This window comes from Mustelus asterias, chromosome 14 (genome assembly GCF_964213995.1).
Source record: "Mustelus asterias chromosome 14, sMusAst1.hap1.1, whole genome shotgun sequence".
Lineage (NCBI taxonomy): Eukaryota > Metazoa > Chordata > Chondrichthyes > Carcharhiniformes > Triakidae > Mustelus > Mustelus asterias.
Genome location: NC_135814.1, coordinates 54,721,006 through 54,745,346, shown reverse-complemented (window position 1 = coordinate 54,745,346; position 24,341 = coordinate 54,721,006). Strand labels below are relative to the sequence as shown.

General features: G+C 42.9%; 1 protein-coding gene across 1 annotated transcript in view; it reads right to left on the bottom strand.

Moving 5' to 3' along the window:
• Positions 1-24,341, bottom strand: part of rapgef4a (Rap guanine nucleotide exchange factor 4a) — a 284,780-nt gene that overhangs the window by 220,686 nt on the left and 39,753 nt on the right. Inside the window, exon 3 of the mRNA XM_078228399.1 lies at positions 8,301-8,389. Within this exon, the coding sequence (XP_078084525.1) occupies positions 8,301-8,389 (89 nt within the window). The remainder of the gene's footprint in view (positions 1-8,300; positions 8,390-24,341) is intronic.

The following is a 24,341-nucleotide window of genomic DNA, read 5'->3' as shown; positions in this document are numbered from 1 at the left end:
ATTATTCAGAATCTATCATCTTCAATGGCCTCTGTGCCCCGTGGCATGCACAGGGGGCTACCACCCCCTGGCATGGCCATTGCACCCGGTCTCGCATTGCATCCAAAGGTCGGAAGGTCTCGGGAGCTGGGGGAATCTGGTGTTGAACGAGCTATGCATGTTTAAATCTTACTTTAAATATGCTAATTGACATGGCGCCCTGTCTGGCCGTAATCTGGTTTGCACCATTAGAAAGGGACCAGGTCGATTGAAAACCATTTTTCAGCTGGTGTGAGACCGATTTTTAGGCCCGCACGCTATTTCCCAGGTTTGGCATGAACTGTGCCAGATGCAGTAAGGTCAGAAAATCACTCCCTCTGTTTCATTATTGACAAGTTATAGACCATTGGCTAAAATGGGCTTTCAGCATTTTAAGGATTTAAAAGGGGCCTTGAGAAGCCATATTGAGGAGGGTGTATTTTAACAGTGCCTTCACTCATGTCCTGATCTGAGAAGGGTGGTGAGAGTATGTTCCATTGTAAAAGTTAAGCTTTTTCATCTTACTGTTAATTACTGCTAATTGACACGTTGCTTTTTAGCTTTCTGATTTATAACACTTTAATAATTAATAAACTTTCTGAATTCACCATTTAAAGTGCTCTTTCTTACCATGTGGTTAAGTCTGTAGAACTTGATCTGATTTACAATTGGGGAGTTATTGCAAACAAGTGAATCCCATAAATCTTAGTCCAAATAAATCATAGTTGTACAAGGTACGGTAAGTGGGAAAGCTAATAGAATGTTATCCTTTATTGCAAGGGGAATTGAATACAAATGTAGGGAAGTTATGCTTCAGTTATACAGGCATTGGTGAGACGACATCTGGAGTACAGTATACAGTACAGGTCTTCTTTTTAAGGAAATCTGTAAATACGTTGGAAGCAGCTCAGCTAAGTTTTATTAGACTAATATTGGATGGGTTGTCTTATGATAAAAATTGGACAGACTATGCTTGTATCCGCTGGAGTTTAGAAGAGTAATAGGCGTATGGATTGAAACATATAAGATCTTGTGGGGTCTTGACAGGGTAGACGTGGAAAGGATGCCCTTTTGGCTAAGATCAAGTGTAGTATGCGGATGCTGCACTTGGTTGAGGTCATTAGGTTACATTTAAGCTTCATTTTCATATGAAGCAATTTTTAAAAGCAGCATCTCGGCCTTTTGGCTAAGATGCAAATGAGATCAAGCCTTGGAGGAGGAAGACCTGCACCTACTCCAATCAGCTTGGCTCATGTAGATCAGGCCCAAGACAGGGGTTGCAGACCCGGTCTTGTCAGCTTGGATCAGGAATGTCTCAACTTGTTGAGACTGTGAATTGGACTTGATTTGATTGAATTCGAAAAGTATAAAAAAAAAAGAATCTAAAACTAGGGGTTACTATTTAAAAATAATGAGTCGCCCATTTAAGACAGAGATTAGGAGAATTTTTTCTCTCAGTGGGTCATGAGTTTTTGAAACTCTCTTCCCCAAAAGGCTGTGGAAGCAGAGTCTTTAAATATTTTTAAGGCAGAGGTAAATAGATCTTGCTAAGCAAGGGGATGAAAGGTTATCAGGGGTTGGTGGGAATATGAAGTCGGGGATACAATCAGATCAGCCATAATCTTATTGAATTGCGGAGCAGGCTCAAGGGGCCAAGTAGCCTATTTCTGTTTCTGGTTCATACCTTTGTGATTTTATTTTAGGGCCAGAGGGGTTGTTCAGCAATACTCATGCATTAAAGATCCAGTTCCATCTCATTTAATAAGGTGTAACTTTTCAAGGATTTTTATAACAAAACTAATAATATAAAAAGTGGAAGATTATATCAATTTGAGTGATTTATTTTTATGAGGACTTCAATAGGACTTCAGGGTGGCACGGTGGCAAGCACTGCTGCCTCAGAGTACCAGGGCCCCGGGTTTGATTCCGGGTTGGGTCACTGTCTGTGCGGAGTCTGCACATTCTCCCCGTGTCTGCATGGGTTTCCTCTGGATGCTCCAGTTTTCTCCCACCATCCGAAAGACGTGCTGGTTGGGTGCATTGGCCATGCAAAATTTTCCCTCAGTGTACCCGAACAGTCGCCCAAATGTGGCAACCAGGGAATTTAACAGTAACTTCATTGCAGTGTTAACGTAATGTACTTGTGACACTAATAGATAGACTTTAAACAATAGCGCACCTTGAGGAGCAACATCTGGATTTCCTTGTTTCGGAAGCCGGAAGTTGCTATCAGTATCACAGTAACAGTGGTGAATACTGACAGCTTAACCATCATTACTCCTGCAATATCTGGGTTATAAATCTCTCTTAATGATAATTTATAAAGGTAATCACTTGGAATCTGGTCTAAGACATAAGCTTCACTTTGATGCCCTTTCTCAGGATGTCAGCACATCTACTCCCTGTCAGTACCATAAGCAATATTCACCATGGTGCCAGAAAACACCTAGCCCATGTCAATCATAGAATCACAGAATCCCTACAGTGCAGAAGGAGGCCATTAGGCCCATCGACTCTGCACCAACTGTCCAATAGAGCATCTTACCCAAACCCCATTCCCGTAACTCCACGTATTTACCCCACTAATCCCCCTACACATCTTGGCATACCAAGGAGCAATTTCGCATGGACTGTGGGGAGAAACTGGAGCATCCAAAGGAAACCCACATAGACACGGGGAGAATGTGCAATCTCCACATAGACAGTCACCCAAGGCCAAAATTGAACCCGGGTCCCTGGCGCTGAGACAGCAGTGCCACCATGCTACAAGGTGGCAACCAAAGTACTAGCATATGGCTTTGATGAAGCTACTGGTGGATTATCCTGCAGAAGCCGCCAAATTAGGAAATCTTTTTGGAAACCTCTTATGGAACCCAAAGCAATTCCTATATTCTGCATTATCTTAATCATCCTTTCGCTTTCAGCTGAGTGGTTGTCCATAGCAGCTTATGAGACTCGTTGTCAGTATTCAAACTCGTTGTTGGTATTCATATGAAAGTCATCTGAATGGTTTCAATTTTTATTAAAATATTTTAATGCAAAATTAAGAGAGTGGTGCAAGATGTAAATAGGAATGGTAAAGCAGAGAAGCTTTGGGCAGGAAAATAAACAAATTACCCAGAGCACTATATTAATAACTTATCCCTGGCATCTCTCTTCACAGAGGATTGTGGTGTCCATTCTTCTGTGTTTGCTTAAGTTAGGTTGATGATGGTGCTCTACCTCCACTGAATTCTCTATTTATTGGCGGGTTGTGGAAAACTACATTAATGCAGGAGAATCTCTGGTGGATAATGTTGGAAATTCCCAGGCCTAACCAGATACCTAAACTTTTGTTTGCAAGTTTTCTAGTATGCTCTGTTATCATACTCTGGTCCCATGACTCTTGTTGTATCAGTTCAGGCAAGTGGAGGAATGTCATCAGCCATATCTGGAGAGTGCCCAGGCAACAACTCTAACATTCCAGGAGGTTGGAATAGTGCAGGTTAAAGATTTTGTGACAGCTCCCTGGGAAATTGGTCCAGTCTTGGGTGATCCTGTTGTGGTGAATTCAGGCAATCAAGTGAAATCCCTTTCTGTTGCAGAGTGTTCCAATTGATCTTTTGATACTTTGATGGCTACACAAGTGCCATCTACAATTCCCTGCATGAGAGAAGCCAACAACAGCTGTAAATCCCTGAACTCTGTCATTTTGACTGTTGATGCCCATAGGGAACGTGATATTGATTGACCCTAACAAATCAGGCATTGGTAATCAGTATAATGCCTTGTGTACTATAGACTGGCTGATGATCTCTCTAGCATCCTGATACGAGCCTGAGGATAAGTGATTAAGGGTGGTGGTAGCATTCACAGCTACTGAAAATTTTCAGCTGCTTGATCCAGCAGGTCTTCTTGGAAGAGGCTCCTGAAATGAGTGCCAGTGTGTGTGAAGAAGCACCACCCATCTACTCGTTCACTGCTCCTCAAACTAGTCTAGAAAACTCACTGGTGACCTTTAAAATCTGTGGACTGTGTATAGCCTTCTATGAGCTGCCCTCCTCTCCTGCTGCCTTTGAACAGATCCAACCACTATTCTTCCTGGTTGTTGTCTATTGTGAAGTTGCTCCTCTTCCTCCCTCCAAAGCAATGCAGCAAGAAGGACCCTCATCATAAGCTCCGTGTATTTAACGAGGCTAATTATTCTCTAAGCTCAAACATCCCTTGGAAATTCAAAAAGCATAACTGCACACAAATCCCTGTGATCTGAGTTCCGGTAGCGGGAGGTTTCTATGAAATATTGCTTCCAGCTGCCACTGGAAACCAATCCTATTAGGCTTTATTCATTGTGTTCAATCCTGAGTGGAACTTTCATTATTCCCTGATAAAATTGCATCTGGGTCCTATTAACATCACAGGACACAGATTTGCATGCATGGGGAAGAGGAAGAAAGTTATCCTTGCCGAAAGGAAGTACCAGTTAGGTAGGGCACAGAATATTTCCAGGTTTCAGGTGTCAATTATCTGGTGACTCCTCAGAAAAAGCTCCAGTAATAGCTGGACCATTTCATGACCCAGCATTGAGAAATATGATGTTGCTTTCATCACCACTTTTTCCCCTCACTGAAGGAGCATGAATGACACTGTAATTTTCATAGAAATTTCATAGAAACCCTACAGTACAGAAAGAGGCCATGCAGCCCATCGAGTCTGCACCAACCACAATCCCATCCAGGCCCTACCCCCACATCCCTACATATTTTACCCGCTAATCCCTCGAATCTACGCATCCCAGGGCACTAAAGGGCAATTTCTTTTTTTTAGCATGGCCAATCAACCTAACCCGCACATCTTTGGACTGTGGGAGGAAACCGGAGCACCCGGAGGAAACCCACGCAGACACGAGGAGAATGTGCAAACTCCGTACAGACAGTGACCCAAGCCGGGAATCGAACCCAGGTCCCTGGAGCTGTGAAGCAGCAGTGCTAATCACTGTGCTACCGTGCCGACTGACACTAAAATAAACATGTCTTACAGGGTCACCAATGTACAATGATGCTAGAAATATTTTATTACATAATCAAGACATAACTTTGAGCATTATATTGCTCCTTAGTGCGGAGAGGTTTGTTGGGAAGGGCCATATTAAAATAACTGACAGAAAGTGGTGAAAGATAGTAGTTCAGGTGCAACAGATGAAAAAAATGTTTTTAGGAATATTGGATCATGTTTAATTTGTGTGCAATACGCACGTATGAGCCAGATCTGGGAATTACTGGAAACAGATATTAATGATACATATTGCATCAAGTTTCTAGACCACATTCTTCCTTTGCCCATTTCCTCATCCTTTTCGTTTGCTGTTGCTGCATCACTGGCCTCCTCTTCATTCTGCATTCTCCTCCTTGTGTTGCAAGGTTACACAATATGTAACAGGCCATGATTATTTTTGGCAGTTCTGTTGGGCTATGGAGGAGTACCCTGCTTGAGCTGTCTGGCCTCTGCTTTAGCAATAAATCTGGTTGAACCAGATGTTCTGCTGCAATTTTGGATCCCCAGCCATGACTCTACAAAGGAAAATCCTGGTCGTCAAGCAACCATTTATTTCAGCTTTGAGGGAATTTTCGAACAAATCTGGCTTGTAGATTGCCACATAATAAATATCTAATGGATGTGTCCTGGACTCAGGCATTCATTTATGTTGTGATGCTTCTGAAGATTAATGGAAATCTTTTTGATCAATGTAAGTCATGGGATTGATATGAAATGATCTGATGCCTTTGTGGATGCTATCATTTATGACCCAGACTCTTCGGAACTATGAAACCTGGAAATATTAGGTGCCCTATCTAACTGGTCCAGAAGGAAATTGATAACTTTCTTCCTCTTTCAGATATGAATGAGCAAGTTCAACTTCTCCGCCTGGCAGGAGTGGGGCAGTATGGAGTTAAAATAGTCAGGAATATTTTGTATCCAACTCCCACACAGACCCTGGTTGTTGCTATCTTAACCATGCAGCTTTTTCATGCAGCCAAGGCATCGACAAGAATCCATCAGGCAGCTCCTGAATGCATGTAAGTCCATATCCTGTGAAGTTAATAAGACCCAGATGCAATTTTAACAGGAAATAATGGAAATGCCAAAAGTCTCATGATCACATTCATTGTGGCTGCATGGCTTTCATTACACGCATACTGCACGTGTGTATGTGGATTGTGCGATGGAGTTATGAGCCATGTCATCAGCAGATTATCCTGTGTGGCCACATTTTGATTTGTTGTGGAAGTTCAAATGTAGATGGCACAGCAGGCTGACGCAGAATAAAGGCATGAGCACTGCCGCCAGGATACCACTACATATGGTCCTATGGCCAGCTGCAGATTTCCTCTCAGTTCCAGTGCCTCTCAGAGTACATCTCAGAATTGTCAACAGCTGTCTAAAAAACAACATGGGGTGATCTTATCGTTGCGCCCCGCTGGCCGATGGGCAGGGCAAGCCGGTAAGATCGCATGGGAGCTGAGAAATCAGGTTTGCACCCGGTTTCTCGCCTCTTGCAATCTTATGGGCATTGGATATCCAGCGCATTCAGTGTCCCACCCAATTCCGGCGAGAGGCTGAACAAATTATTTAAATATATTTAAAACTGTTTTTACATTGATCTAATGAGTCCGGGACAGAATTGTCTGGGCTCACGTGCCTGCGTGACCTTCCCAGGGGAGATTCTCTCTGGTGAGAATCACAGCTGGTCCCTATTAATGAGGACCAGATGTGATGGCCTCGCCAGTGTAACAGGGGGCCATTGAAGCCCCCCCCCAAACCCGGGAGGTTGAGGGCAAGGTGGTGTGCCCCTTGGGCAGTGCCAGCCTGTGCCCACTGGGTAATGCCAGGTGGTGGGGCCTGATGGGGCAGGTCTAGACTAGAGACAGGCTGAGCAGGTAGGGTGTGGAGCCCCGCTGCAACTCTGCAGGCAATTGGTGGGGGAGGAAGGAGGGGCCCCACTGCCACGCTGCATTAGCGATCAGTTGGGGTGGGGGGGGGATGAGGGGGCGATCAGTCTGGGCGGTGGGGGGATGTGGGGGTGATATTTCTGGGCATGGTGGGGCTTGTTATCAGCTGCGGGCCCCCGCGATAGCTGGCAAAGGGTGGCTGGGTCGAAGTCGGCTGCAGCAGCAGAGGCTTGACAGATCTCTCAGACTGTCAGGTGTCTACTGGTTTGCATTGCGCATGTGCAGCTCCAGAGGTGTGCACATGCACAGTGGCGCCCTCTGCTGCTACAGCAGGCTTGCTGGCGATTTAAGCCTCACCCCCTTCCCCTACAGGTGAGGAATAGTTTAGTCTATTTTTTCCTACAGTAAGTGGATAAGATACTGGATTTGGACTTGCCCAAAAACAGGTCAGAAACTTTTCCGTTTTCATGCTAGTTCTGGACTTAGGATTTGTTTGGTAAGATTGCCCCCCATGAGTGCAGCCAAAGGCATTCTGCACCATAGAGAAGCCTGCAATCCTCACAAAACCATGTGCGCATTCCACCTACTTATCTCCGCAAGAGGGAATTAAGTGTATATGGGACTCTTGGAATACAGAGCCTCAGTGACCTCTTTTATGTAACAGTGTATATAACTTTTATGTATCTGTTCCAGTCTGGAAGAAGCTTAATGCTTAATGTTCATGGCAAAAACCACTTTCCCACATTGGTAATACTGCCCCTGCCCTGTTTTAAGGCTGCAGTTGTGGCTGGAGCAGGTGGCACATTTCAAAATGGACATCCCTGTTCGAGTGCAGATGTCTGACACGTGTTTTTTGCTGATCTTCAGTATAGATTAATTGTTCCCTAATACCCTGGGCAGATATAGTCTCCTGCTGAGAGTCTTTCTCCCAAATCTCCTCCTCCCTCTTCCAGCAACTTGTTCTGCTCTGTGTGTCCGCTGTTTATTCCCCCGTCATGCTGCAGCCAAATGAGAATATACATTGCTGCACCCATGTACAAAATTCCTAATGTTAGGACCAAGTCCTTTGGCACATGTCAAAATGGCAGAGTTGGTGTCAAGTCAGCACTACACACTGATTGGTGTCACAATCTGACTATTACTGCAGTAATAATTAATAACTATAATTAATAATTACTACCAATCATACTTTCAGTTGATGCTCCTCGCACATGTGCTGACAACTTCACCAAAATAGCACCTGGCATGCCAGAAGCCTACAGCATGCAGCAGATACCATTTTGGCACTCATAGTGCTGAAAAGCTGGGTGCTAAGCAGCCCCATTTTGTGGCATCTGAACAAAACACTCCCTTTACCTGTTGATTGGCTGTTTCTGACACCTTAACATCCAAAGATCCAGCAAGCACAGCATACCAACTTGTCCCAATGTCTCCTTGTCGAAACACTATAAAGCAAAAATATGAAAATATTGCAAAACATGATATGAAATTATTTTCACTAACGCTTACCAACCAATTGACATATACAGAAATATATGTAAAACATTCCATGCACTAATATTTTATTCCATCGTTCTGGGCCATGTCCTTAATCATGTCATTCATTTAAAAATAGATGCAAATAGTCCCTATATGTATAGGGGGCTGGATAGAGTAGATAGGGAGAAACGATTCCCACTTGTAAAAGGATCAAGAATGAGGGCACAGATTTAAAGTGATTTGTAAAAAGAAGCAAATGTGATGCAAGGAAATTTTTTTTCACACAAGTGGCTCGGGTTAGGAATGCACTGCCTGGAACTGTGGTTCAATCAAGGCATTCAACAATGCATTGGATGATTATTTGAATAAAAACAATGTGCAGGACTACAGGCAAAAGGCATGGACATGACACAAAGTCATGATGCTCACTTGGAGAATTGGTGCAGATGATCGAACAAATGGCCTCCTTCAGATTCAGTGATTCTTCTAGCACAGGAAGAGGCTGCTCTGCCATTGTGTTCAGTTGTCTTTGCGACCACAGTCCAAAAATCTCACTGCTCTCTCCGCAATCTCCCATACCCTATATATATATTCCTCTGCTTCAAATATTTATCAACTCTTCCTCTTCCTATACAAGGTGAACATCAGACACTCTTCTTATTTTGTGTGAATTTTGTACAGAATGTTCAAGAGCACTAAAAAGACAGGAATTAGATAGAACTCAACCGCCGGAGGAACAGTATAAATGAACAAAACCAGAAGCATACATGTTACAACAGAAAATTAGGAGAAGCTGACCAGTTTCAAATAGTGGCACAGCTCAAATTTGGACACTCCCGGCCGGATTTTTATGATGGAGGTGGGAATGGGGTTGAGGATGCCAACAACTTAAGATTTTCTTTGCAGTAAGTTTGAATTTGCAGTGCCCTTCTGGCCTCACTCCATTTTTGTGTAGCCTTTTCACAGGTCAGGATGGAATTGGTTTGAGACCCTGCATGCACCTGAGGTTGGGATCATTGTTGTTAGCCTTTTAGGAAATTTGAATTCCTCCCCCCATCCTCTGATTTTCATATGCTGCTGCAGAGTTCAGAAACCCTAATAAAACCCTGTCTCGTTGAAGAGCTTGTGATCATCAAGGGAAGCCTGTGAAAAATCAAATGTCACTATTAGATCATGTGTTGTAATGCTGATGTGTTTTAACTGCAGTAATTCAGCATAGAGCTCTGTCCTGAAATGGAAATCATGATGTAGAGATGCCGGCGTTGGACTGGGGTAAACACAGTAAGAGTTTTAACAACACCAGGTTAAAGTCCGACAGGTTTATTTGGTAGCAAATGCCATTAGCTTTCGGAGCGCTGCTCCTTCGTCAGATGGAGTGGATATCTGCTCTCAAACAGGGCATACAGAGACACAAAATCAAGTTACAGAATACTGATTAGAATGCGAATCTGTCTGTATCTTTAAGACCTGGTTGGCTGTAGAGATTCGCATTCTAATCAGTATTCTGTAACTTGATTTTGTGTCTCTGTATGCCCTGTTTGAGAGCAGATATCCTGTGTTGGATATCAATATCCTCCATCTGACGAAGGAGCAGCGCTCTGAAAGCTAATGGAATTTGCTACCAAATAAACCTGTTGGGACTTTAACCTGGTATTGTTAAAACTCTTACTGAAATGGAAATACATTGACCAGCATTGTTTAAGTGCTGAGATGCATTACTAGACTACTCTTACCATTGGAAAACATGCCATATAATGGATCAAAACCATAGAAAATGTGCAGGGAAGCCCATTTGTCATATTTTGTACAGTAATTTAAATGTCTGCAGATCTTGCATTTTGGAGAAAAAACTACCTTGCTGTTGAAAGTTAAAAGAAGTCTAACCACCTGCACCATTGATTAATAGACAATCAGCTTTGAAATGAAAAATACACCCACCACTGTACCTTAGAAATAAAATGGGTTATCTTTTTCAGTTTCAATGGAGTCCATTGTTTACATTTCCAAGGGTTTGTGTTATGAGCTGGGACTATTGTAAATACACGGTTGTGTTTCAAAGCTCTAGAACCATTTACCTCAGCAGGGAGCTGAGTTCAATTAATTGATCGGTTTAAGAGGGTATTAAAGGATTATCTCCCTTATAGGTGAATAAATATTTGTGTTATGCGGCTATGCCCCTTTAGTTTTGAAAAAATGATTTTTCAACTTTCAACTGACTGGACATTTTGAAATCTAAAATGAGACACAGCAAAATGCAAGTCCATATTCCAAAGTGAAGGCAAGAAACAAAAAGAGAAATTTCTAGATATCCGTCAAAACTTGTAACTGTTGAATGAAGAGACACTAAAAATGCAAAGTACTGGATATTGAAACAATAGCTGCTACAGGCAGACCCACCCAAAACCTTTTGGAGATACACAATGGTTTAAGTATTTCAAGACAATGCTGCCCAGCCATTTGAGAGAGATTGCAAGTGACACAGGCAGTGTCAACAATGTCTTCAGCAGCGGAAACAGGCTGGCGGCTGCTCTATCCCTCGCTCTCTTTGGGAATAAGCATACTGCTAGGTTCAAGAAGCAAACTATTAAAATCTTACCAGCAAACCAAGATCTCACAATAATTGCAACATCTTCGACATATAACTGTATATCCAAGAAAACAGCTGATCCAAATCAGCGGCACCATTTAAAATTTATGCTTCAAGTACAATCAAAGGACACAACCATATATTATTTGACTTTTCTTTAATTGGACTGTTATTCCCCTTATTTCTGGTACATGTGTGGGCCTGAATGATTGCATGAGGTTGAACTTTTGACGCCACTTTTTATTATTTTTCTCAGGTTTAATGTTTATTAAATTTGTTCTTTCTTCAACTCAAGTAAACATTGTTTGATTGGCTCATTATTGCTCACAACTTAAATAGTTAAATATATTTTGATTTGAAAAATATATATCCTCGTAAAAAAGAAACGTAAGCCTTTGTTGTGACCAATGGAGAAGGTTGAATAGAAAGGAGCCAGTTCACCTCTTCTCACCTGGTCACAATACCCTGAGGTAAACTTTTTATGATTCAGACAATGGGAGCAGTGAGGCCACACAGGGTCAAGGTAGTGACTATGGATATAGTTAAGTGTGATTAAGAGAAGACAGGAGCAAAGTGAAAACAGAGGAAAGAGGGCAAGGTGAATTTAGCAGGAGGCTAAAGTTAGGGAAAGTGTGGAGATGCTCAGTGCAAAAACTAAAGAAAGATAAAGGGACAACATCAGAGAAAACTGGAATCGGCCTTGGGGGTGAGTAGTTAATAAGGATTTTAAAGAAGTGAGGGGAGAGAACAAGATGAAAGGAGAAGCTGATGCCAGCAATACCATGGAAGAGATCAAGGTGCGATTTGGTAATAAGAGTTACATTCCTATCTTGGCAGTTTGGTGAAGATAGGGAGGCTTTAGTATGGGCATATGGTTCTGGGCACTGCACCTCAGGATAGGTTCACCAGAACGTCACTGGGACTCCAAGGATTAGATCATGGGGCAAGATTACATAAACTAAGCTTGTATTTCCTGGAATATGGAAAGCTGGAGAGTGATTTAATTGAATGTTTCATGATATGAAAGGAATTGATATGGTAGCTGAAGATTTTTATTCTGTTGATGAGGGAGTTTAGGACAAGAAGACATAACTTAAAATTAAAGCCAGGCCATTCTGGAACGAAGTTGGAAACAGTTCTTCACACAAAGGATGGTAGAAGTCTCTCCCACAAAAAACAGCAGATGCTCAATAATTTTGCATCTGATATTGTGAGGTTTGTCTAAACAAGGATATAAAGGACCATGGGACCAAGGTAGGTGGATGGAATTACGATACAGACCAGTTATGTCCTCACTGAATGGCAGAAGAGGCTCAAGAATCTGAATGATCTACTCCTGTTCCTAAATTTCTATATCAGGTCTGAATCCAAAATCACTCATTACCCAAAGTCAAATTTACTCCCTTATGTGTAAATCCCATAGTTTAAGACGGGAACCAACTAATGTTCCCGCTACCTTTTATTGCTCTCTGTGGGCTGCTTGTTGTATTGCATGATCCCTTTAAGACCAATGCTTGGCCATGCATGCATATACCTTAAAGGGCCTGCTACTTGTGCATGGACTGTTTGCTCCCTCCATGGCACAATCCCAATTGCTGCCCATCCTACACATTTTAGAGGGAACATTGGATTCAACTAAGGCATATATAATTCCAAGGCTTCAAAATTCAATTGCTCTGCGCCCTATTTTCAGGCACTAAAAATGCACTTACCCAAAATGTAGGCAGAAAATGCAGTTTCATTTGGCCTTAGAGGGAGTACAGAGAAGGTTCACCAGGTTGATACCGGAGATGGCTTATGAGGAGAGATTGAGTAGATTGGGCCTGTACTCGTTGGAGTTTAGAAGGCTGAGGGGAGATCTTACAGAGACATATAAGATAACGAAGGGGCTAGACAGGGTAGAGGCAGAGAGATTCTGTCCACTTAGAAAGGAAACAAGAACTAGAGGACACAGCCTCAAAATAAGGGGGAGTCAGTTTAGAACAGAGTTGAGGAGGAACTTCTTCTCTCAGAGGGTGGTGAATCTCTGGAATTCTCTGCCCATTGAAGCAGTGGAGGCTACCTCGTTAAATATGTTTAAGTCACAGGTAGATAGATTTCTGATCAATAAGGGAATTAAGGGTTATGGGGAGTAAGTGGAACTAAACCACTATAAGATCAGCCATGATCTTATTGAATGGCGGGGCAGGCTCGAGGGGCTAGATGGCCTACTCCTGCTCCTATTTCTTATGTTCTTATGTTCATTATGAAACTGAGGTGAACTGACCACAATATTGACTTGGTCAGAAAACAGACATTGAAGTTCCACTCCTGAAATAAATTTTAAGCCCTTAACGTATGAAAGTAAGGGGTTGTTGCCCAGTTCATAGAATCATAGAATCCCTACAGTGCAGAAGGAGGCCATTCAGCCCAACGTGTCTGCACTGACCACAATCCCACACAGGCCCTATTCTTGTAACCCCACATATTTACCCTGCTAATCCCTTGACACTAAGGTCAATTTAGCATGGCCAATCAACCTAACCCACACATAAAGAACAAAGAGCAAAGAAAATTACAGCACAGGAACAGGGCCTTCGGCTCTCCATGCCTGCACTGACCATGCTGCCCGACTGAATTAAAACCCCTTACCCTTCCGGGGACCATATCCCTCTATTCCCATCCTATTCATGTATTTGTCCAGACGCCCCTTAAAAAACTCACTAGCATATCTGCTTCCACTACCTCCCCCAGCAGTGAGTTCCAGGCACCCACCACCCTCTGTGCAAAAAACTTGCCTCGTACATCTCCTCCAAACCTTGCCCTTCGCACCTTAAACCTATGCCCCTAGTAATTGACTCTTCCACCCTGGGAAAAATCTTCTGACTATCCACTCTGTCCATGCCCCTCATAATCTTGTAGACTTCTATCAGGTCACCCCTCAACCTCCGACTTTGGGGTTGAAGCCCCCTGTGCAATATTCATTTGACTAAGATAGTCAGCACGAGAAAATCACATCTGTGGGCAAAAAGGGGAAATTATTTTAAAAGTGATTAACTGAACATGGAGTCAGGAGGTGCAGGAGTGTTCCTCTTGACTCCACATTGGAATCACCGACTACCTGCACCACTCTCAACCCTTTCCCGCATAACCATAACCTCTCAGATCGCAAACTTGATTACGACAATTGCTGCTGTCACAACCCGCCCCAACCCTTCCATCACAGCCAACGTCACTTTCCCCAGTCATGGCCACTACTACCTCTCCCTATCTTCTTTGAGGACTTATCCGAGAATCAAAGCAGGTGAAACTGCGACATAGTCTTCAAATCCTTCTCTCTGAAAAATATTAATTGTATTTTGAACCTATTCATTCAGGCACAGAAATTGTTCCCTCTACCCACTGCATTCTGGTGTGGGATGTGAAGGAACTAATAAGCCCAAATTTGTTTGTTTTTTGAAAGTAAAATTAAGATTATCACTGAAATCATTTAGTGAGAACTAGACTAAATCCTTGTGCCATTGTTAGACCTCAGCTCATTGGACCATTGTGCGATTGATAAGGCTTAAATGATCAAATTGTACTGCACATAACCTTAGTTCTGAAAAGTCTGAATTTGTATGTATTATTGGGATAATTTGTCAATTTTGGAGTATGTTGTTAAGAAAGTCTTAAGTTAGCATCTCTTTAAGTGCCAAATATTATGATGTAGTTTTAAAAAATAATACATGGAGAGAACTAGAGTTATAACTATGACGCATTTACACATTTGGGCTCCAGTAAGTCTAACTGAGCGATAAATAGAAGTCAAAGGTCCAATATTGATTGGCTAGGAAGACGGTCTAAGGGCTAGATGTTCCAAGGATCTCCAGTTAAGAGATATAACTTAAGCTTAGATAGTTCTGGGGAAGAACATTGGACAAGAGTTGCATATATTGGGTTAGAAGTTGTTAGTTGTGTTGACCAAGGCGCACGTACTTGGGCTAAATGTTGCAAGGCTATCTGCACAAAGAGTATAAAAATAGGGGTGCATTACTGCGCACCTTGCACTTGACCAAGGATGTCATTTGTCTCAGGACATTTGCTTTGTGCCGACTGTCAGGAGGGTGAAAGCCAGAGACAGTGAGAGAGAGAGAGAGTGAGAATGCAAGAGAGCAGGAGCTCAAGAGAGCACGAGAGAGAGATAGAGCACAAGAGAGAGTGCAAGAGAAAGAGTAAGTGCAAGAGAGAGAAAGCGTGAGACAGAGAGAGCACGAGAGAGAGAGAGAGTTAAGAATGGGTACTAAAGGCAGGCTAGAAGCTATGGGTTGGAAAAAGGTCCACTAGAGTTGAAGTCTTAAAGCTGCAAAGGGATTTGTAAATTCGAGTTAAGTTAGCTGAGCTAAAATCTCGAAGAACATTGCGAGTCAAGAGACTAGGTTCAAGGAACTAAGAACAGAAGACCTGGGGTCCATAACAGAGCAACACATGTTGAACTGGTGTACAATGCCATGCCTCAACTAGTGAAACGTTAAGTATCAACCTTTATTGTCCAATAAACTTGTTAACATGCGTTCGGAATTAGTGATTGTCCTTTTTGCCAATAAGGTTTTTACTCCACGAGAATTTTCTTACTTTGGGGTTTACTATAGAGTCCAGAGCCCTGCACCATTCATTCCCATTCAATGGAGTCATCAAATTTATGTTACCCAGAAAAAGTTGGAAGAATTAAAACTTCTTCCAACTTCTGGATAGCTATTCTACACACCCAGACTGACACTTACAGGACTCCCTCCACAACCCTGACCCCACCTGCCCTGGGACTGTCCCCACATCATTGACTATCCCACCCCCCACAGTATTCCCCAGCCCTCAACCTCTGATCACCCCCACAGACCCGATCCAACACCCAACCCTGACCTGATGACCCAACCTGCAGGCCTGACCAGACCCGAGCTGAACCCCCTCCCCCCAATCTGCGGGCCTGACTCGACCCCACCAGCACCCAATCACCCCACTCCAACCTCTGACCTCCTCACTCCTGACCCTGATCTCCGACCCCCGACTCCCCACCATCTCAACCTCTGGCGTCTTCTCCACCCCAACCCTCCGACCTCCCAATCCTATCCACTTACCTTCTCCCTGGCCTGTGAATTTCACTGGGCCCTTTAAGCATACCTACTTTATGGCTGCTAGTGCAGTAAAAGAGAGGTGTGGACTCCTTGAATCCGCTGGAGCTGGACTGTACTGGAGCCTGTGAGGAGTCTTTGATACAGGCCCCAAGCAGTTCCCATGACGAGAAATGACAATGTAATTGTTGAGAGCAGGTAAGTGTGTATTTATTTCTTGTAATTCCTGCAGGTCATTTCTTTCTGAAGCTAGTCGGAAGTTATGGCCCACATTTGTCTAATATAAGCTTATTGCTTTGAATGAGTTTCAAGCTGTGATACCACTGGGAATATATTAGTTCTCACAGGGCTCTTGCTTATTTTTAGTTGATATATTAAAAGTAACTTAATTAAACAACAGGAAAAATATATAATTCATGTATCCTATTCAGAGTGCCATTTCAGAGTAGAGCTTTAGACATGGCCGATAAACATATTGTCATACATAACGGCTACAGTAATTTTTTGGCAGTCTCAATTTCCCTAAAAGTTAAAATCATTATTTTCAGTACAGTAGTTTCAAAAATATCTCATCACAAATTAGTACCGATTCATGGGTATCCAATATGTAACATTCTTAATTTACCTTTTGAACCATTTTAATATGCAAGGCACATCAGATGTTTGAAACTATTCAAAAATATAATAATTATGAAAATGATTGTAGATTGCATTCCTGTTGCATTGCCTATTGGCCTTGAGTCAATTCTTGATTTTTTCTAGCTGTCAGTTTCATTTTTAAAATTATTATTTTGAATAACACCAGGGACTTCAGAATGATCTGCTATCAATAATGATGGCTAGAGGACATGTGTTACTGGATAATTATACCAATGTACTTATCAATATTTGATGACACGAGGATAATGACTCAGAAACTGAACCTGTGGATATAACTCCTTTCCTCGCACAAGAGCCAACAAATAAATACATTAAAAATTTTGTGTAGTGATTTTAAACCAATAGGTGCACATCAGCACCAATTTAGATATTCTTCTGGTTCTTGAAAATTTGCACATCTTGGCACACATCATTATTCTGGTATAGATATTTTAGAAAATAGTGGGAGAGGGTTTGCTGGCAAAATAATGCCAAATTTAATGTGATGCTGTTATTAGTGTCTACATTATCCAGCAATTTGTGGCAAGGAAGAGATACCTTGTGAATTGTCACAAATTACTGGTTGATTTGGACTGCATTGTTGTTAGCTTCTCAAGAACAGCAGCTCACCGCCAACCTCAGGAGTTGCAGGAAATTGCTGCATTTGTACATTAATTACAAATTAAACTGGAGGCAGAAAGTTGGAGCTGGTTCTTAACAGCGCAAGGACCCTTTCAGAAAGAATGGAAAATGAAGTAGGGTGAATTAGAGTCAAATTTAAGTACAGAAATAGAAATAAAGAAAAGGAAAGAAGGAACATGGATTAAAAATAGAAAGAAAAGCGAGGCAAAAAAAGGAAAGAAAAAAATTAAAAAGAATAAGCAGAAGAAGACATTGACCGTGATTTCCTGCTCCGGGCCCAGATTCCCAGGTGGGAGTAGGAAGTCAGAGTGACTTCCTCTGGAGAGCGGGACAGGTGAGCGCGTTGAGCCGTGAGCTGCTCACCTGATTAATTATGCAACCGGGAAAATTACATTGCATTCCGTCACGGAGTGTGCAGGAAAATCAGGAGGATACCCCGGGACCTCCACCCAGAACATTCCAGGGTCTCCATGCATTCCAAATCCCCCCTGGCTGTGACCCCATCATCTCCAGTCTCCGAAACCGTTGAGGGTTCAGCTGCCCAAGAGCAGGAGACTCAAAGAAGGCTGGGTGCTCCAGGCTTCGGCCCTCCAGAGGACACCTACCAAAATCATCAAAACATCAGGGCATAGCAGACAGCAGGCTGCCTTCACCTATGCTGCGGATGCTTGAGAAGCACCTAAACATAGTTGTGGTATGAAAAATAAAGTGTTAAGTTCACATAGGTGTACAATCATTGTATATAGTTATTGCACCTTTGTTAATATATTTATCATTGCATTTCATGGAGGGCTCCTGGGTTTTTCTTGCTGTTTCAAATACACTCAGAGTGTATTCCCTGTACTGGAAAGTACCTGAGTATTACTAACTATTGTAAATAAAGCTGGATTTGGTGAAGGGACACCAGCCTCAGTGGAGTTATTTCACGAGGTATCAATCTAGTAAACCTCCTCTGAGCCACCCCTGACGCATTAACATCCTTCCTTAAATAAGGAGACCAAAACTGCACACAATATTTGAGATGTAGTCATAAAAATAGCCTGTATAACTGAAGCATAACATCCTTATTTATGTTCAATTCCTTTTGTAACAAAGAATGGAATTCCATCAGCCTTCTTAATTACTTGTTGTACTTGCATATTAACTGTTTGTAACTCATGAACTAGAACACCAAGATCTCTCTGCACCTGTGAATTCTGCAGTTGTTCTCCATTTAAGTAATACTCTGCTTTTTTAATCCTTCCTGCCAAAATGAACAGCTTCGTATTTTTACACTTTATACTCCATTTGCTAGATTTTTGCCCACTCACTCAACCTATCCATATCCGTCTGCAGCCTCCTCGCGCCCTCTTCACAACAAACCTTCCTGCCATCTTTGAATTTAGCTGCCATACCTTCACTCCCCTCATCTAAGTCAGTGATATAAACAGTAAAGAGTTGTAGCCCCAGTACAGACTCTTGCAGGACTCCACTCATCACATCCTGCTGATCAGAAAATGACCCATTTATGCATACTCTGCTTTCTGCCAACCAACCAATCTTTTATCCATGCTAATATGTTACTCCCTACCCCCATGAGATTTTCTTTTTCTCAATAGCCTTTGATGCGGCTGCTTATTAAATGCCTTCTGGAAATCCAAATGTTGAACTGGACTGGTGTGAATTTCTGTTGGTAGAGCAGAGGATAGGTCAGGGGAAAGGGACACATTAAATAACAGAAAGCATATGCAAATCAGGTTCCCGATGACCTTCAGTGGGAATGGCTATCGGCCTTTATCCTGCCATGACTGTTGGGACCACAGGTTCCCGGCATCATTTCTCATGGTTAGGAAACCAATTTCTTTCCTCCCCTCATATTCTCGGCCCCCGGCCGCCACGAACATCGCTGCTGAAGGAAGGGGACTTTTCCGACCATTATAACCAAATGCAGCAGGGTGATTGAGGGCCTGTATGCCTGTCATACCTTGATAAGGATCTTGACCCCAGAATGAAAAAATTTCATCTTTAAGCAGAAGAATATGGCTCTTTAAGAACCTCTAACTCGAAAGTTAATTATATCTGGTGGTGGAGGGCGGAGGGGAGAGTGGAGACTCTTTGCTCAGACAGCTGAGCAGGAAAGGGCAAGTTTCACAAAAAGCAAGGAAGGGAAGGATTTTTCCATGGCAGGATCAGTGGCAGGAGTGGAAAATCCCATGGGAGTCCTAAAATGCAGTTTACACTGGCATCCTGGCACTGCCCAGGAGTACCAATGGGGATGCTCCTTAGGGGAGGGTGTGTTGTGTGGATGGGAGTTCCATGACGGGAGCAGGTGGTGAGGGAAGGTATGGCATGGGGGTGTATTTCGTGGATGGGCTGTTCTGTGGTGGGGAACAATGTTGAAGGGGGTATCCAGGGGTGTTCAGTTGGGGGTTAGTGTTTGGTGGGGAGGTTCTATGTTTAATTGTTAGCATCGGAGTACCCCTTTATCAAGTTGCTGGTGAGGTGGATGCCCGGCCCCCTCATTTTTTTTCAGCTATGAGTTGAACGATATGGTAAGCTGCCATTGAAGCTGGAGGTTTCCTCACCATTTTCACTGCCTGCTGCACCACTCTGCCTACTTTTGGGAAAATTACACCCTCAGAGTTGTAGAGCCTTCCGGGAGTAGTCTTTGTAGGAGAAAGGAAGCCCCGTGTTGGGAGAGTGTAAGACTATTTATTGTTTGGGCTATGGCCCTTGAGAAGTAATAATGAGTGAATAAAGCGTAGGTGTGTGAAATGTATAAATATTCTGACTCATAGGCTGTATCCCAAAATATTTTCTCAAATAAATCTATCTAATTTGCATTTCATAATGTCAAAACACCTTGCATCCTGAAAATTACTGTCTTTCCAATGCGAACAGGAATATGGATGAAAAGACGCACAAAAATACTGGCTACAGAAAATCTGCTTGGTTTGGCAACAGATCTTTAAAATAGCTATTAGCAATCTATACAAAGTTATTGGAAGTATCCCAAAGTTTTCCAAAAAGGCCTCAGGAAGATTAAAGGTGCCTAGGGCCAAGATCTACATAGATCCAGGAACCCAAACTAAATACTTCAAGGCACAACCAGTCCCCAATGCCCTACGTGTCAAAGTAGAGGCCAAATTTTAACATCTGGAGGAACTTGGCATTATATGCACAGTACAATTTGCTGAATTAGCCACGTCAGTATTCCCAGTTTTAAAATCCGACAACCCAGTCCATCTCTGTGGGGGCGAGAAGTTGACGGTCAACAGAGCTTCCTGCTTAGACAGATATCCTATGCCACGCATAGAAGACTAGTATGCAAAGCTGGATGGGGGTCACAAATTTTCCAAATTGGATATGAACCATGCCTATCTCCAACTGGAACTTGAGGAGTCATCCAGGAAATACGTCACTATAAATACTCACAAAGGACTGTACGAGTACACTCACTTGTCTTTTGGGGTATGTTCGGCTTGCGCCATTTTTCAAAGCATGATGGAGAACATCATTCAAGGGGTGCCCAGAGTTGCAGCCTGTCTGGATGTCATTTTAACCTCAGGAACTATTGCAAAGAAACATTTGGAGAGTTTGGAGGAGGTTTTATGGCATTTCTCTGAGGTTGCTGTCAGGTTAAAAAGGGAAAGGTGTGAGTTCCAGGTAAATGAAGTAATGTACCTTGGGTACAGAGTCGATATGGACCTGTTGAAGAGAAGGTGAAGGCCATAAAAGGGACTCTGACTCAAAGGAACACGTGCTGTGGTGATGCCGGCATTGGACTGGGGTAAGCACAGTAAGAAGTCTCACAACACCAGGTTAAAGTCCAACAGGTTTATTTGGTAGCGCAAGCCACAAGCTTTCGGAGCACTGCCCCTTCATCAGGTGAGTGAGAGTTCTGTTCACAAACAGGGCATATATAGATACAAACTCAATTTACAAGATAATGGTTGGAATGCGAGTCTTTACAGGTAATCAAGTCTTAAAGGTACAGACAGTGTGAGTGGAGAGAGCGTTAAGCACAGGTTAAGGAGATGTGTATTATCTCCAGCCAGGACAGTTAGTCATTGGTGATTACTCAGTTAGTGGTTACTTCGTTTACCTGGAACTCACACCTTTCCCTTTTTAACCTGACAGCAACCTCAGAGAAATGCCATAAAACCTCCTCCAAACTCTCCAAATGTTCCTTTGCAATAGCTCCTGAGGTTAAAATGACATCTACTCACATTGTCTGTACCTTTAAGACTTGATTACCTGTAAGGACTCACATTTCAACCATTATCTTGTAAATGGAGTTTGTATCTATATATGCCCTGTTTGTGAACAGAACTCCCACTCACCTGATGAAGGGGCAGCGCTCTGAAAGCTTGTGGCTTGTGCTACCAAATAAACCTGTTGGACTTTAACCTGGTGTTGTGAGACTTCGAAGGAACACAACAGAGTTGGAAGTCTTTCCTGGGTCTCATAAACTACTACAGGAAATTTGTACCGATCCTGGCAACCCTGTTGGCATCCCTCAACATACTGTTTAAAAATAATCAGAAATGGTTTTGGCAAAGGCCACAAGAGAAAGCCTTTGCAAGTGTCAAACAGTAATTGCTGTTGACAAACATATTGGCCCATTACAAGTTTCTGAGAACACTTATCGCAATGTGCGACATCTCCCACTATGAATAAGAGCGGTATTATTGCACAGCTGGGATGATAGGACAGAACATCCAATCACTTATGCATCATGACCCCTAGCGTTGCAGAAAGGAAGTATGCCCAGATCGAGAAATAAGGTTCGGCCATGGTATTTGCGGTTTGAAAATTCCAATATACACCTATAGTGGGCATTTCACCATAATGACGGGTCACAAAGTTCTGTTGGGCCTCTTCGCGAAGGCAAGGCAATTCCACCCATCGCATCAGCACAGAGTCAATGCTGGGCACCGCTGTTAGGTGCCTGTGATTATACCCTTGATCATCGTCCAGCGAGACAGATAGCCAATGCGGATGCCTTGAGCCGCCTGCCGCTACCCACCTCCGAAGATGAAGTGACTTTGAATTTCATGGACACTCTGCCAGTATCTGCTGGGCAAATTCAGGCTTGGACCCAAAAGGACCCTATGTTGGCAAAGCCACATCATATTGTCCTAAATGGTGGACAACAAGGGCGTTCTATGGAGGATCTAAAACCTCATATCTCCAAATATCAAGAGCTGAGCACTGAGGATAGTATCACATAGTGGGGAACCCAGGTGTTTATCCCGTATCCAGGCCAGCGACCAAAAATCCATGAATTGCATAACAGCCACCCAGGCATTTCTAAAATGAAAATGCTTGCAAGAAGTTATGTCTGGTGGCCTGGTTCAGACAAGGACATTGAAAACCTGATCAAATGATGCCAGGAAAACCAGAAGGTCCCACCAGCAGCCTCCCTGCACCCCTGGGAATAGCTGGGGAGACCCTGGATGTGAGTATACGCAGGCTTCGCAGCGCCATTTATGGGCTCGATGTTCTTAGTTCTGATCGATGCCCACTCAAATGGATCAACGTGCACCAAATGGCCTCTACTATCTCTTACAACAACATAACAAAACTCCGGCAATCTTTCTGCACACATAGTATACCTGAGGTCTTCATAACGGACAAAGGAACCTCATTTGCCAGCAAGGAGTTTCAGACCTTCAAGAATACAAATGGAGTGAAGCACATCTGCGCGGCACCCTATCACCCATCTTCAAACGGCCTGGCTGAGCGAGCAATCCAGGTATTCAAAACAACATGAAAAAACAAACTACAGGCTCTTTGGAAATGAAGCTTGCACATTTCCTTTTCAATTATAGGACAACGCCCCACATAGCGACGAGAGTAGCCCCGGCAGAATTACTGATGGGACAATACCTCTGGAACAGGCATAGCCTCATTTTTCCAAATCTGGGTGGCAAAATCAAAAGAAAATAAGTCCAGAGAAAGGGCCACGATGGATATAAGCCTGATCTTCAAACCAGGAGACACTGTCCATGTACGGAATTTCGGAGACGGCTCCCTGTGGATCCTAGGATCTGTCCTCTCAAAAAAACAGGACCAGTGTCATACATGGTAAAGACTGGGGAGAAGACTACAAAAAAAATGTCGACCATCTCTGCCATCAGGAACCATCCACATGGGTGACTGCTTCACCAGACGCACCACTATTGGCATCTTATACACCAGCCTGCAGATGGGAAACTCCAGCCACAGTAAGCCCCCAAGAGAGGCCTATGAAGACTCAGCCTCAGAAATGGAGATGGAGGTGATGGAGTCAGAGGCAGGGTATCTTACCCAGGCCCACTACCCACCCTATCCCTGTAACCCCGCATGTTTACCATGGCTAATCCGTCCAATCTAAACATTTTGGGACACTAAGGGGCAATTTAGCACGGCCAGTCCACCTAACCTGCACATCTTTGGATTGTGGGAGGAAACCCACGCAGACACCGGGTGAACGTGCAAACTCCACACCGACAATCACCCAAGACTGGAATTTTTGCCAAAACAAAAAACTCAAATACACAGTGGAGATTAAAGTCTTGTACATTCGGCTAAGAGCAGAGTCAGTTCTTTCAATCCGGTTTATGATTTTTAATTAAAACTGCATTTAAGTTGCAGATGGAAAACAACTAAGGATATAGTTTATGAATGTGTATTCCTAGCATAAGCTCTTTATCTGCTGGGTATATATATGAAAATTGCATATAGAGACCACATAATCCTAATCTCTGCTCATGGTGGATGAAGTTTCTTGTCAAGAATGTGTGATTATAAATACATCAAATAAAGCAAAAAATTCTGAAAAATTAATATAAACGTTCTGAACAAAAAATCTAAATCACAGAAAAAAACAACTCCACACAGACATTAATTGGCATCAATCTTTCTCTTGTCATTGGTTGAAATATACTTCATTTTAATTGACCTTGAAACTAGTTCAGTGTATATAGAAAAGCTACAGCT